The sequence below is a fragment of the Oratosquilla oratoria genome, chromosome 27 (genome assembly GCF_046742065.1).
Source record: "Oratosquilla oratoria isolate Oo_2021 chromosome 27, ASM4674206v1, whole genome shotgun sequence".
NCBI lineage: Eukaryota > Metazoa > Arthropoda > Malacostraca > Stomatopoda > Squillidae > Oratosquilla > Oratosquilla oratoria.
Window position 1 is genome coordinate 56,395,843 of NC_134803.1, and position 16,277 is coordinate 56,412,119.

At 41.9% G+C, this 16,277-nt stretch overlaps 1 protein-coding gene across 10 annotated transcripts in view; it reads right to left on the reverse strand.

The window, feature by feature from the left end:
- LOC143040098 (uncharacterized) overlaps positions 1–16,277 on the reverse strand; it is a 426,287-nt gene that overhangs the window by 258,136 nt on the left and 151,874 nt on the right. For 9 of the 10 annotated variants that reach the window (XM_076210786.1, XM_076210787.1, XM_076210785.1 and 6 more), the window contains 9 exons: positions 15,312–16,277; positions 14,407–15,057; positions 13,009–14,159; positions 10,745–11,955; positions 10,359–10,588; positions 2,329–2,493; positions 2,048–2,185; positions 1,591–1,800; positions 628–1,431 (listed from right to left, as the gene is read on the reverse strand). The exon at positions 15,312–16,277 is cut by the window's right edge and continues 807 nt beyond it. In XM_076210786.1, the coding sequence (XP_076066901.1) occupies positions 628–1,431; positions 1,591–1,800; positions 2,048–2,185; positions 2,329–2,493; positions 10,359–10,588; positions 10,745–11,955; positions 13,009–14,159; positions 14,407–15,057; positions 15,312–16,277 (5,526 nt within the window). The remainder of the gene's footprint in view (positions 1–627; positions 1,432–1,590; positions 1,801–2,047; positions 2,186–2,328; positions 2,494–10,358; positions 10,589–10,744; positions 11,956–13,008; positions 14,160–14,406; positions 15,058–15,311) is intronic. The other variant, XM_076210783.1, reaches the window with a different exon arrangement.

A 16,277-nucleotide genomic window follows, 5' to 3' on the forward strand; every position in this document is an offset into this window, starting at 1 on the left:
CGTTCTCAAACTACCCAGGAGCTTTTGATTCTTGGAAATTATATAGCTTTTTGTATAATCATGTATCTTAACCTTTTACTGCATATTGTGTGGCATAGTGGCGATTTCTACATAATTAACACTATTATTTCAGCTAGCAGCATTTATTTTTATTTTGTTGTTTTCTAAGCTTGGAGGACCTTTTATGTCGTTAAAAGTTAATGCTCTAGGGGTCAGCTAACATGTCAACTACTTCATTACGGTGAGCAGTTCCATGGTTGGAACGAGGTTTTCCCACAAATCCCTTACAGAGAACAACACAACATATACTCCATAAGGGATTTGTGGGAAAAACCCAATCCAGGCATGGGACTGCTCGGCCAGACAGTCTAAGGATTGACAACAACAACAAATTTTTGCTTCGACTAACACCGCCAGGTGATTTTTACTCTGTTGAAGGATTGGCTCGAGACAAAAACGGTGCCTTGATCTATTTAGACGCCGTTTGTCAGGAATCCATCCCACACCTGAATAAAATTGTCCAGCAGCGTCATGCAAAGCCAGATAATATTGCAATGCTACATAACCATGTCTGAGACTTAGTGTTAATGATATTCTTCGACCATAAGAGTTGAAACAGGCACTTACCCTTGTACTTTCTAGGTGATACTTGGCTTCTCCCATCGTTTGTATGGTCGTATCACTCTCTTCCGTAATGAGTGGTTCCCATTCCTCAAGGTTCTTCTGAATGGAAGCTAAAGTAACCTCATACTCTTCGAACTTAGACAAAGATTCGTTGAGGCGCTTTTCGATGTGTTTGGCGGTTCCAAGAAGAGAGTTGTAACTCTCTTGGATGTTGTGCAGCTGTCTCTCAATTTTGTCTTGGATCGACGGAACGGTCCCGATGTAACGGTCGATCTGACGATGACCCTTTGCTTTGACATCGTCCAGACTCTGTTGGTATTCGGTGATTTCCTCCAATTGCTCCCTGTGGTTCTCGATTTGTTCTTCGGTCTGTTCGCGATTACAGATGTACAACGAGTTCTCGGCCATGAGTTGGAAGCTGATCTGCAAGAGCCATTTCTCGGTGTCTTGCAGCGCCGTTTGGTACTCACTGAAGTCCTGGATCTCGTCTTCCAGACTGGTGAGAATCTCGTTACATCTGGTATTAAGCCTCTGCCACTTGGCCTCTGTTTCCTGCACCGAGGACAGGATGGAAGGATCTGAGGACCGTTCTGAAAACTCCTCGGCCTCGGACATCAAGTTATCGACTTCGTGCTTCTTCTCAAGGATCTGGAGGGAGACGTGCTTGTAACGCTCGAGGAGTGTCTTCATCTCGGCTACCTCACCACGGGAGTCGGCTGTCTCTACTAATACTTCGTCTAGCTCTGCTAGCCATGAATCTAAGCGAGATCGAGACTCTCCGAACTCCTCCCATCGATTCACGGCGCTCTGCAAGGAACCAAATAAAAAGACTTATTGTCTGTCATCATTGCAATTCCTCTCACTTGTTCGCCAAGGGAGAAGTTGTATATCAATGAAAAAAGTCAAGAAGCTTAAACACTAAAACAAAACATCTAAATGTGATTCTACAAAACCTAAGAATCTCACCTTTATCTTAGACAATGTCGAATTAAGTTCGATGTTGAAGTTGTCCCACTCATTGCGAAGTCGAGTGAATTCTAGTCGAAGGGCATCCTGCTGTTCGACTGGCGTGAGGTTAAGGGCGCGCGTGAAGGCTTCCGCTAAAACGCCCAACATATGCTGACCTTCAGTCAAGCGCGTGGAGACAACTTTGACCGTGTCCAGCTTGTCACGAACCTGTTGGGAAAGAAACAGCAAAACTCGGCCTCAAATACCAGAACCTGTCCTCCTGCAAGTCATATTACTTTACTATCCCCCTTTTTTTTTTTTTGTTATCAGTATTATCTTTACCAAGTATAAGCAACTTTACCACAGCAATCTTTTCCCATCTCCCTCTGTATTCGGTCCTCAACAGTGCCATTAACCCATTCTCCACTGAACTATTCCCATCCCATCTACGACTTCTTAAATCGTAAACACTCACCACGGATTCTGATCCTGTATCATCCTGGCAGTCGCTTATGGTACCCTGTGACCTCGTCAGCCACTTTTCGAACTCCTCTCTCGCCGCCACGAACTCTGTGTGATCTGTGAGTGTCTTCTGTGCCACCACGACCAAACTCTGAAGGCACGAAAGAGGGTTGAAAAATAGATTTGTTCTTAAACTGAACTTAAACAAGTATAGACATAAACATTTACTGAATGCAAGAAATGGATGCGGGATTAGACTTTCATACATTTGTGCTATGTCCACGTTATCTTTACCTGCAGGTTCGAGAGGACGTTGGTGTAAGCCGCTTGGAGATGTACGGTCTGGTCCCGGATCACCCCATAAGCGCTGTATTCCATCAAGACCTCGCACTTGTCGTTCACGCGTTCCAACTCAGACTTCTTGGCATTGGCTTCAGCGAGGAGGCCCTGTAACGAATCCTTGCGTTGTACGGAGAGAAGAGATTTGATCAGTAAGGGTCAGGTTAAAAAAATCAAGAGAATTAAGAGAGAATCTGGCTGGTCAGAGGGTGAAAAGGTTCACAACAACATCATAAAAAGAAGCTGGATACCGTGCTTGACTGTCATCTCAGGTTGTTCTTGGTGACGTGATAGCGTAAAGAAAGGATAAAAACCCAATGATCATGCAAGGTAACCAGTGAACACCGATGCAGTTTTCAACCCATACTGTGCTTTTGGAGTGTGCATGTAACTGCTACTTTAAAACCAAACCAAAATGGAAATTTTGTTTTTTTCAAACTGAGGGTGCATATAACTCTAACACTGCTAAAAAGAAGGGATTTTTAAAGTGTGGCTCAGGAAATTGGCTTTAATATTACTATAATACTCTAAAAAATAGTAAAGAACCATAAACAAATAATTTTCCGATCAAAGGCTTTCAATTTATTCGTCGAGGAATTATAGTATACACATGAATGATTTAACTTCTCTTTAACTTTAGGTAAACAGTACATCAACTAACTGCTTCCGCGGCACAATTCCGGGTCAGTCAGTACTTAGTAAACATTGAAGTATCATTAACATTAAGAGGAGACGATACACTCATAGCCAAGCACACATCGACCAAATAAAGTTAGTTTTGCATAAACACGGCAAAGGAAACATGGAGGACTGGAAGTGAAGCGTCTATTCCTGACGACGTTTCGTCTATTGAGAAAGTCAATAGACGAAACGTCAGGAATAAACGCTTCACTTCCAGTCCTCCATCTTTCCTTTGCCGTGTTTGTGCAATTTGTTCACATGGATTTTCAAAGTTAGTTTTAATGGTACTAGGATATCGGAGATACTGTGTACATCAAATATGGTCGTCAAAATTGTTTCTGTCCGTCAGTTTACAGGTGTGTTTGGATCGTCGTCCAAGGATATGTTCCTGAAATGTTTTCGGCAAGTTTGAGAATGTGTGAGTTTGTGTATTTACTCGACTGTAATATACAAGATAAGAACTCCGTTTGCTGGGTTCCGTCTCTGTCTTTCTACCTTTCAAACTTGTATCTATTTTTTTTTTTACTAAACTATGTCTTCTTTCACGTTGCTACATATATATACTTCAAACACCATGTCTTTTAATTTTTCCAGGTCCTCTATTTTTTTTCTTGATGATATCCACTCTTTTCTTTCTTCTTTCTTTCTAATATTTTGCATTTTTGGACTGTAAAATTAATTTCTCATGTCTGGGTTTGTTCATGCGAACATATCCTATCTAATATTTCTTAACATCCAACAATTAACCTCATATTTTACATTCTTCATAATATTGGCATCGTTAGCAAATACATTTAAATAACTAATAGTTTCATCCAACATGTAATTTATGTAGATTAAAGGCATTACTGGTGTCAACACCAAGTCCTGTGGGACCCCACCGAGATCTTATCCTTCACAATCATCCTTATTACTTTGTTTCTCAGGAAGTTCTTCCTCCATTTCAGTAGACTCCATTTTCCTGTATTTTCAAATTTCCATGTCAATCTCTTTTGTGAGATACCTTATTAAAGGTTTACTCCCGATCCAGGAAGACACAGTCTACTCACTAATATCTCTTTTAGCACTTCGATTGCTCTTGAGTTAGAAAAGTCAACAAATCTGAAATACATTATTTTTTTTAACCAAACTGGAGTTACGATCCACCAAGATGTTCCTGTCTTCCAAATATTTCACCTGCCCATCTTTCAGAAAATTCTCACGTTTCAACTATCATGCTAGTTTTCTTGTTTCCTCCTTTATAAATGAGAACCACATTGGCCTTTTTCTAATCTCTTGGCACTTTCCCTTCTTCTAATGAACACACAATCAGCTCATGAATCTTATCTTTTATCAACTGATATCTACATTGTTTCAATATTCAATTTGAGATGGCATAATTAGTTTCTGTGTGTGTGTGTGTGTGTGTGTGTGTGTGTGTGTGTGTGTGTGTGTGTGTGTGTGTGTGTGTTTGTGTGCACCCTTCCTACAACGTTCACTGATAATCTTGCAGTATCCTTTTCTGATAAATGATGGCGCTGTAATGGCTTGTTATTCGTTTTGTGGAAGAGATACTTAGTAACCAGCATAATATTGAAGCAATGTGAAAATGCCAACAATATCCATTGGTGAAAGTGACTAGCTAATATCCCCATGGTTGGTGTACCCAGGAATCGGGTGGGTATCAAAGACGATGTCCACATTCTTCAGTGTTACAGCGATTGTGTGGGTTGTCAAGATTATCCAAGTCAGTGTGCTTGTATATGTCGATGTTACAATGCTGATGAGTTTGATTGGTGATGTATTCTGCTTAGCAGTGTTTTCTTTATATAGAGTATCTGCACATGTTTAGAATCATCCTCAGATTTGTTTGTGGAGGAACTTTTCTAGTACTGTTAGGTTCTGTCACTTGGTTTTTAACCGTCTGTAAAGGTTTCAACTTGGGATATTTTCGTGTGAGGAGTTTCCTGTACATGTCAAGGAGTCTGCATTTTATGAAATACTGCATCCACTATTTGGTGGTTATCTGTGGTCGAAAGTGTTCTACGGACACAAAACGCATCGTTTATTTGAACTTTGGATATACTATATTGTTTAGTTGTTGTTCATGTATGATACTATATCTATGAAAGGTTGGTGTTTATTTATGATTCAAATGTACACCAGTCATTGTGTGTTTTGGATGTGTTTGTTGGTGTATTTGTTTTGTTTCTTTTCATTACAAAAACAATATCACAGGCGATTTTTCAGTTTTCGTGTTAAAATGTGTAGGTTTGTTTTATGCAATCTCCTACAGTATGGTTAAATTAACCGACAAATTTTCATACGAGATAATTTCCTTTATTTATCTATTTGTTTATTTTTTGAGATATGAGTTAAAGACGGGACTTTTATTTATCTTTGTCCCAAAGTCAAGTAACTAGTGTCACGAAAATTTACGTCGCGACATAATAATGTTATGCCAAGTGTAGACGAAACCCTGAAATCAAGGATGTGTGGGAACGAGGCAACAAAATCCACTTAAAATCAAGTCAATTGACACGAGGGCGCTGTAACATGAAACCCCTCTCAGGAGTGGGCCACAAACACACTGCTTGAATAAAGCAGACTGACATTTAGCTATTAACTGGGACCTCAATTTGATCATGTCATATATTAAGTTTGGAGCGAGAACTTTGTGAAGCGTAATGCCACACAAACACTTGGGTGAGGGGGTATACTATTGTATACAACCGTCACAGTGTCAAAAAGCTACATTCAAGCTCACCAAATGATTTCCAGGGTTGAAAAGTCACTAATGTTGTTGCTGTTGTTGTCAGAGAGGTAGTATACCGGAGTTATGGGGAACCTATCTTCTAAGATGGCCACCAGAGGGATTTCCTCCTCCCCATATATTCTGTGTTCATACTTACACAGTGGCAGAGATCTACAGTCTACAAAGATGTGTGTAACTGAGGCAGTCTAGTAGAGTGAATAGGCAACATCTACTACGTTGCCTAACCTGTGTTATATAGTACGTATTCCTGAATATTGTGTGGTGACCAAAACAGAGAACTGGACCACTTCTAGTCTCTTGACGCTCCTCCCACACTTGACCAAAATGTTACATAAATTAAACTTATATGGCATGCCATGTTTTCATTTCGTTTTGTGGTGTTATGGATGAGTGTCTTTTTGTCTTGCAGCGTCGGTCAAGGAACCAAGTTGATGAGTCAAGGAGGATGAAGACACAAAAGTTATTAAACTCGTTTGTTATAAATTACATGATGACCACATGGGGGAAAAAAGATGCTGTAATAATCACAAAAATAGTCTATCAGTAAATCAGCCAACACAGGAATCAAACTCAATATAAAGTTTAGGAGAAAAAGAAAAACGCATAAAAATAATTTAGAATACATACATCATGAAAAATTTAAATCAACATTAAGTAGGAAATAGTTGTTAATGAACAGCATATGTTATCAGCGCTTAAATCAACAACGATGAGAATTGTTTTTAGTACGTTGGAAGCGGATGTTAGCATTAACGACTGGCAAATGGACACAGGAAGAGTAAGAGGACACTGGGTGGGGGGGGAGTGTTGGGGGGGAAGCAAGAACGGTAAAACTGTTACGTTGTCTGGACTAAACAGATGTTCTGACAAAGAGAGAGGCTGACTGAACTTGGGTTGCTAATTTGAATATAATTAACGAAGTTAGCGGTTTGCCAACGACGCTCACAATGACTCAAAAGGACTCCAGGCTTGCTGAAGGTTGGATGAGTGGAGGGTTTGTTTTGGCTACTGAAACACAGTCACTGAACAACTAGACAATGTTCTAACGATCTGAACATACAGACTAGACTGCGTTTCTAGAATTAAACCAAAATATAAAGAGTTAATGTAGCGCAAAGGTTCATATAATGCATGCATGACTATTTTCACTGCATTTCTGTTTAATTAAACAAGATAATGAGGTCACGCTGTTGCTGCTGCCACCGTTGCTTCAGGCCTAACGATCCGTGAATAAAATCTACGGTTTGACACAGCCGACTGTGAGAACTCAAGATAAGTAGATAGGCAGATAGATAGTAAGTGAATAAATAAATAAACGAATGAATAAAGATAAATTGATTAAGAAATAAGTAACGAATACATAAATAATTGATATATAGACAAGTAAATAGATAGATAAGTAAAAACATAGATAAATAACTGGTAAATAAATAATGAGCAATTCAAAATAAACTAACAATGAAATAAATGTCGACGAATGGTTCCAGCAAATGTCAAATGAGAGAATAAGCGAGAAATGACCTATCCCCCTCCCCCTCTCCCCTCCTTACCAGGACGTTCCATCAATACACAGTTTTCTAATTACACAAATTGATCTGTATTTACACACATGGGGCAGCAGCAGCAGATTCACTCTTTGCGAATATCTTGTGCATCTCATAACATTTTTCTATGTCGGTTTCTGTTAGATTTATTGATCAGGTTAGAAGAGAAGGAAGGCAGTGTGCGAGATAAGAATACAGTTAACGTTTGATGCAGTTATTGGTACAAGTTGCATCAGAACCTAATAGTGATTGAACATCGTGCACCAAAGTATCGTTTCAATGCAATAATATACACAAAGGTCGACAACAACTAACCCTAGACTACAAGACTAATACCGTTTTGGAATTCTTTACTACAAACACATGCGGTCATGCAAAGGCTCAAGTAAAAACAAAAAATAGGATTGTACATCAGTTGCAAGGTACTTCGTAAGCCTAACCAACCAGTGAAGCGTCTCGAGATGTGAGTAGGCATTATTGCTCTATGGTTAATGAGAGTCTCGGCATTGCCATGCAAGCTGTGGCCTAGGACCAAGTAGTTCTTGGGGTGTGGGGGGTGGGGAGGGCTTTCGGGCTGAGATGGGATGGGAAGTGACACGATTTTGTTACTGAATTTGTAAGGTGAATAGGTGCCTTTAGGTATATGCATCCCTTTCTCTCTCTCTCTCTCCTTCCCATACATGCATACTTATATGCACATACACAGACACACAAAGGCAAACACAAATACAAACACACACACACATGCATACATATGTGCACATACACAGACACACAGAGACAAACACAAATACACAAACACACACACACACATACACGCACACAGACACCAATAATTTTTTAGTGGGCCCTCGTATGCATTATTATTATTATTTTTTTTATTGTTATTACTTTTTATTATTATTTTTCTTAACGTAAGTATCACTTCCCACCCAAGGGATTTCTTACTTGTTGAGGTGTGAAAGACAAAAAGGCAAAACATTTCATTCGTAAGAAAGCCCAACAGCCCGTCTGCCAAATCAAATTGTAAACGAAATCACGTGAGTATAAAAACTTCTATATGTAACAAAACTAATGTCTAACGAAAATCCTATGAAATTGTAAGCTTAGTATGAAATGAAGTTCTAGAAAAAAGGACAGGAGGTTAATCAAGAAGGATTTATTTCTATGGTAAAGGAATAGAATCCTGTATGATTGGCCGAAATGGTCCTGTCAGTGTTTTCAGTAATCTTCGTCGATTTATTGGTATTTGGCATTTCCTGTGCCTCTCACGAAAGGCAGTAGGATAAGTCTACTTAAGAGCATAAATCAACGAAAATGAACAGATTTTCTGACAAAAACATTATGGCCATCTTACAATACGTTAGGAGCTGCAGGCGAAAATGAATAAGAATTTTACTGTAGCAGAAGAAAATAAAAATGATGAATATGAAATAAAGAAAAATGTGAACTGTTGACGACGACTGTGGCATATTTGGAAAAGAAAGAAAGAAAAGATACGGAAGACAAATAAAAGGAAAGTAAAAAGTTATTCAGAGACACTGGGAGAGGTTGTGAAGTATTGAAATTATGACGAAATGAATGAGGCGTAGATTAAACATAATGAAAAATATAAATAGATGGATAAAGGGAAGAAGACGAATAAGAAAGACTAAACGTTTCTGAAGAAAACATGAAAGATGATAAGTATAGAAAATTGAGAAGCAGAGCTAATGGCGAAAGAGTAGATAAAGAACAAGACGAATAAAAAGACAATGGAATGAACACAGAAAAAATTAAGAAAAATACACGAAGAATTAAAGGAAGAAAGACAAGACAGATTACGAAAGGAGAACGAAGAACAAGCGAAGTAAACAGAGAAAATGCAAAGGAAGAAAAAGGATAGAAGGTATACAGATAATGATAATAACAGAAGAATAATAGAATAATAATGATTGAATAATAATAATAGATGAGTGATGAAACAGAAGAGTAGGGAGCGATGGAGGAAAGAAAATGGGAAGAAAATTAATGGGACGGAGGAGAGGATATAGGATCACAGAAGAGGAAACAAAAAGAGCAATGGTTGAGTTTCTGTGTGAGTTTCGCTCCTTAGCTGAATAAAATCGTCTCGCTTCAGCCAGAACAAGATCTCAGAAGTGAGCCAAGGAACAGCGAAGCTCATTGAGATCTCGTTGAGAAGGCACATGCGACAACTGGAAACGCAGAAATCCAACAGAAACGAAGAAATGGTAAATAATTCAACTGGACAATGAGGTGAAATCTATGAACAAATGCCATGCACGGGGAAAGATGTGGTCAGCAAGAAACGGAGAGCAATAAGAAGGACTACCTGTCAGGACAAAAATGAAAAGAAGATGGCTACGATGACAAAAAAAAATATTGATGACGACACAGAGAGGGAAAGAAATCAGCGAGAGAGCGAGGGAATGGGGTGTATGGAAGTAAAAAATGTGAAAAATGGAAAGAACAGACGTCCATGAAAGGCGCCGGAGGGGACAAGAGGGAGGAAGAGGAAGAAATATGATGATGAGGAAATGAGGAGAAAAAGGAGGAAGAAGATGAGAAGCTGAAGGTGGAGGAGGAGGTGGGAGGAAACAGGAGGAGGTGTAGGAAGAGGAGGAAGAAGGAGAAGGGGAAGAAGAAGAGAAAGAGGAGGAGAAGGAAGAGGAGGAGATGGGAGGAAACGGGAGGAGGGGTAGGAAGAGGAGGAGGAAGGAGAAGGGGATGAAGAAGAGAAAGAGGAAGAGAATGAAGAGGAGGAGGAAGGCGACGAGGAAGAGAAGGAAAAAGAGGAGGAGTAGATATGAAAAAATAATGATAACAATGATGATGATGATGATAAGGAGTAGGAGGAGGAGTAGATATGAAAAAATAATGATAACAATGATGATGATGATGATAAGGAGTAGGAGGAGGAGTAGGAGGAGGAGAAGGAGAGGAAGACGGACGGAAACGGACAAAACAAGTAAAATTGACATTGGAAACTCGACCGGGATACTCACTCTCCACTTCTCGAGGTCCTCCGGCGTGGGTTCGCCTGGACTTCCCTCCACCTGCTCCTGGAAGCTGGTCAGCCAAGCCTCCACCGTGTCGTAGGTCTCTGTGTATTCCTCCCACGCACGGAGACATTTAGCCATCGTCTTCAAGGTCTCAGAGCTCGTCTGCTGAAGGTTTTCCCACTCCATGTTGAGACTGTCAGCCTCGCTTCGTAGAGTGGCTTGGCCCTCAGAAGCTAAAAGGGGTAGAGAGATGGACAAGCGTTCTATATCATTCAAGAATATAAAAACTTGAACGTTGCATGTTCATTTGACACGACGCAATTGTATTTAAGGTAGTTTGTAAGTAGCAAAGGACTAAAAGAACTATGGATGTTTTTAGGAATACGTACATGTTGAATTGATGATGGATTTGTTAAGTTCAATGGCATTCTTGACAAGATTTTCTCCATCTGGAAGGTCATTAGCAATCTCCTGCTGTTTGAACTGCTTCTGTACGACCTTCTTCTTCTCTCCATGGCTATCAGCATACTGCTGCACTTCGATGCGAGTTTTCCGAAGCCAGTCAGTGGCGTCAATGTAGGAGTGATGATAGGCCTCGTGTTCCTTGACGTACACTTCCAGGGTCGCCATGTTGTTGGCAATCAGGGCCTTCAGGGTGTCGTACTTGGTCACGCATTCCTCCACGTCCTCGCTGGCTTGATTCTGGTTCTGGCTCTGCCTCTTGAGTTTGAGTCTCTCGATCATGTCGTGATGGGCCACGATGTCGTGGCTCAAGATGCGGTACTTCTCCAGGGCCGCTCGCTTCTCGCTCAACTCGCTGAAGAGGACACCTTGTTCAGATGTCTTGGCGTCCAGCTCCTCCAGCCACTCCACGACGGTCTCCCGCATCTTCTCCGTCTCCTCGCGCCGAGAGAGCTTGGTGCTGATGGCCTGCTGCATGGCGTAGATGTCGGACATGAGTTTCTCGAACTCAATGCGAACATTTTCGGTGTCCTCTTGAATGCGGTTTGCTCCTACTTGTTCCGTGTTAAGGATGACGCGTTCCTTCAGTTCCAGCACATACCGCAGCTTGTGCTGGCCTTGCTCTAAGGAGTTCTTGATCGTCTTAACCGCTGCGAGATTGTCATGTAGTTCATCTAGATTGGTACTTTCGGAAGAACATAGGTTGAGCTTTTCTCGAGTACGCTCGATCCAATCGTTGCACTCGCTGTACAGTTGGTTGTGTTGCTGGTGCTCTTGGAAGTGCATTTCCAGTCTTCGCATGACCTCCTTGGCGAGGGAGAGGAGCGTGTTGTACTTTGTCGTGAGCTGCGTCACGGCATTGCTTACCCTCGAGTCTGCGCAGGTCTCGAGTAGGAGCTGAGCCCTCATATTAAGAAGGTCGAGAGTCTTCTGCCAGTCAAAGATGGTCTGAAGCAGAGCCTGGAACTCTTCGAGGACAGACCGTTTCTCTTGGACGGTGTTTTGCAGTTTGTTGTAACTCTGCACTTTACCCTCCATCGTGGCCAACCACGTCTCACATTCTCGGAATTTGTCCTCGTACTCTGTCCACTTGACGATGCCCATCTCGAGCAGGTTCTTCGTCTTACCTACCTGGGTTCTGTAAGATTTCAATTCCATTGCATTAGTAACGTTATCTATACACAAAAAAGGATACTTTTACAAGGAATTGGTAAAAAAAATGTTAACCCATCTTACTTGGACTCAATAAAATTCAGGACTATGATTGTAGAAAGACTGAGTATTTTGAGTTTTTGAATGTGGGGTATGAAAGAGGGGATGTGGTTGTATGTAGCAGTGGGAGATGAAATGAGAATAAGATGGGTGATGTGAACGACAGAGTGGAGATACAGATGAATCCCGGGAATGAATCAGGAATAAATGTCACATAAAATGCCTGGCAGAGGCCAGAGTGGTAATTGTGGAGCGATTGTTGTAGATGTTCAATGTATGTCTCAGGAAAAGGAATTCCTAATGATTAGAGGAGTGCATACGTAGTTTCACTGTGTAAGAGGGAGGGGTATAAATATATCTGGGGTAGTTTTAGAGGGATCAGTTTGCCGCATGTGGTTGGTAAGGTGGGAATGTGGGAGTGTGTTGATCAACAGGATTAGGGTACAGGAGCGGAATAATATGCATGGGTAATTTTGTGATAAGACATGTGCGAGAAGTATTGATGAAAAGTAAGGATGTATATTGGGGCATTCATGGACTTAGAGAAACCGTGCGATAGTTTAGATAATGAAGCGTTGTATAGACCAAAGTATACTTATGTGTATCACAAAGGGTAGGTATAATTAACTTTTCATTTGAACAAAACGAATACGGTCAGTTGTAAAGGCAATGAATGGATTTAACCACGAGTGGTCGAATATAACACAGTTTTAAGTTTCAGAGTGCATATTGATGAAAGTCTATGTGATAGCCTTCTTCCCTTTCTGCTTATTTGCTGTCCAATTACTTTGATGAAAGCTGTTACTGACATTTGCAAAATATGCAAAGTCGTCTGGAAGTATTGGTGTCAGGATCGTGTCTCATACAAACAAATATTCCAACTATGTCAGCTAAATTTGTGATTAGGTTTATGGCATATGATAAGAGGAAATCGATCCAAAAGAAAATCCATGAAAATTAGATATCTCAGAGTACTTACAGGAATGTGTCAAATTCATCTTGTAAGAAGGCTACTTCTTCTTCAATAACTTCCCTATCCTCGTCATCAGCAAGGTTGCAAGCCTTTTCGGCAAGGGAGAAGGCTTTGTCAAGTTTAGTCTGACCTTCCTCTTGCTCAGTCTGGAGCATCTTCAGGATCGTCGCCTTTCCACTGATCGTATCTTTGTCTCCTGTTGGTTCGGCGCATTTGGCCATTCGTTCTTTTGCAGCCCGAAGCCAGTGCATAAATTCATTGCCTGCGTCTACGAAGTCCTGATGGTGTTCAACCATGTCTTTCTGTTTCTCCAACAGTTCCTTTGCCTGTTTGCTCAAGCTCTGGTATTTGCTTGAGATCTCTGAAGCACCACTCTTGACCTGCTTGGCTTGGCTTTCAGTAGCTTTGGAGGTAACAGACTCGATCATTGGTTCGAAAGAAACAATGTCTTGTACGATGCTGTTAGTGCGGCGAAGGTTGGCCTTCCTCTCTCCAATGCTGAGGCTCGATATCCTGGAGATACCAGAGCTCTTCTTTGAAGCGGACGCCATCTGTGTTGTCAACTGCTGTAGTTTGGCCTCCCGCTCGCTGATCCATTGTTGCATGTTGGAGTATGAGGCGCTCATATCGGCCCATTGGAGAAGGTTAGTTTCAAGTGTCACTTTAGCACTTGACAGTTTCTTTATGAGCTTGTCCCAGTCATTCTGCAACGCCTCTAGTGTCTCCGTGATGGTCTCTCGGCCGTCGGACCGCGTATTTCGAAGGACCTTCTCTCCTGCGTTGACAGTCTGGTGTACTAACGCCTGACCTTCCTCCTGCTTCCTCATGAGTGACTGCAGCATTTCCAGGTGGCGTTCAAGTGATTCTTTGCCATCGTTAGGCGACATGTCCGTGCAATCGCGCACGACCATCCGGGCATTGTCAATCCATTCCTGAGCCTTCAGGAGGTAGATGTCATAATGCCGGTGTTGGTCATGGCTGACCTCAACCTTTCGCAATACGTCCTTGGCCATGTTGATCTGCACCTGGTAGCGGGAGTTCAGGTGCCGCATTTGATTCTGAACAAAGGTATCTAGGTGAGTATCCTGAAGACTTTGCGATATTTCGTTGAGTTTCTTCAGTTGTGACTGATTCTGCTCCAGGTTCCGCAATAGGTCCTATGAAAACAAAACAGTTGTGTATTAGACATACAGACAATTTCCTAAATATACACAATTTCTTTTCTCGTGGAAATGCAATTACAAATATACTCGTAGGAAAAACCACGTGGGAACGAAGCTTAATTAAGAGTTTTATCAAGTACAATACTGAAAGAGCTCAAACGAATAAAGGTTTTGTTCTCATATAGAGTTTCCTCCGACATATTTGTCAGCATTTGCCACTTTCATACACAAACATACTCACCTTGACATTCTTGACCTGCTGTGTCTTTTCACCGATGCTAGAGTAGAGCATCGTTTTGTAGGCCTTCATATCAGCGTCTGCCTTTTGCAACCAGTCAGATAACTTCTCGTATTCGTCCTTGTAATCGCGCCACTGCACCACCGTCTTCTCGAGGTTGCTCTTCTGTTTGCTGATGTCTTTGAAAAGTTCCTCGAAAGTCTCCTTCAGTGCGCGCATCTCGCTTCGGTAATTTTCCTGCGATGACGGGGAGGTTGAATGGAGAAGGACCTCGCCCCTGTGGAAGAGCTGGTCAACCAGAATCTGCCCTTGGGCCTGCCGTGTCAGGAGCGTGTCCAGCGCCTGCACGGCCGTGTCAATGGACAACTTGTCGCCAAGGTTGCGCTGCTTGAGGGCAGGAATCTTATCACGGGTGCGGTTCACGAACGAGAGGAGGTCGTCGAAGGCCTCTTTGTAATGTCGATGGTCGCGGTACTGAGTCTCACGCTCTGCCCGAAGTGTCTTGATGCGTTCGGACAAGTTGGTAAACTGTTTTAGGACATTCTGTGCCTGTGCTGCTGCCTGAGCTTGTTGACCACTGGCCAAAAGCTCGGCGGCCTTTGACTTTAGGCTCTCGACTTCGTATTTTTCTACTCTCAGCTTCTCCTCAAGACTCTGAAAAGGATAAAGGTAACAGTAAAACAAAAATAACGCTATCTGTAGATCCCAAATATACAGACATATACAAAAAACAATGAATACGTACATAAGTATGTGCTATTGCGTAAGTATAAGCACAAATGCACATACATGTTGTACTTACATTATACAATGTGTGTGTACCTTGTGAATGCGTGAGTAGAATGTGTGTATATGAATCTGCATTGCATGTCTAATATATGAACATTTCACTACAATTGAGCACAAACCTTAAGGCGTTCCAGCTGTGCCCGTTTTTCTGACAAAGTGTTCTGGAACTGACTGACATCTGAGAGAGTGTGTTCAAGGTGCTCGATGGTCTTGTTAAGCTGATGAATATTCTCCAAGAATCCGGCCCAACGATGGATCGTTTCATCTAGGTACGTCTTTGTTTCAACCATCTTAGAAGCAAGAGCACTCCATTCCTGCTGCAGGGTTTCAACAGCGTGGTTGATTGGGTCATGACCACTGGTGGCTGTGTTGGCCAGGACGGTTTGCGCCAATTCTACTGTTGCTTGAACCTTCGTGAAACCTTCCTCTTTGTACAAAAGTAAGTCTTGGATGGTTTCCATCTTCTTGTCCAGATCCTGCTGTGAGATCGCCGAGAGATCACTACAGTAACTTAGCTTTTTCTTAATGTCTGAAAGCCAGTTGTGGCATTCAGAAAGCCTGTTTTCATAGTCGGAATGATGGGCTACATAGAGCTGCCATTTTGCGTGCACGTCCTTCACTCGCTGAGAAATGCTCTGGTATCGACTGCTCAGGTCACTGATCTGGGAAGCACGGGCAGACTGTGTCCCTTGGTATAAAGACTGTGCCCGGTCTGTGAGTTGGTCCATTTCTAACTCTTTGGCACGTACTTCGCCCTGAAGCGCTTTCAGCATGTCCAGAGTCTCGCGCTTTTCGTACAACACACTGTTAAGGTTGACAGCATGGAGCTTGTTGTCCGTTTCCCGCAGCCAGCTCTGTATGGCGTCCTTCATGGATTCAAAGTCACCCCATTGGTTGAGAGTCGACTCTAAAGATTCAATGGTGGAGCCTACGGAGGAGAGCAGACCCTGCCATTCTTGCTGTGTGGTATCTATCTGTGACCTGATATTAATTTGACCTGATTCGATGGTCCCGGGGATTACTTTTTCTCCCAAGGTTCGCACCTGTTGGATTCGTGGTTCCTCCTCAGGTAGACTCAGCTGCAA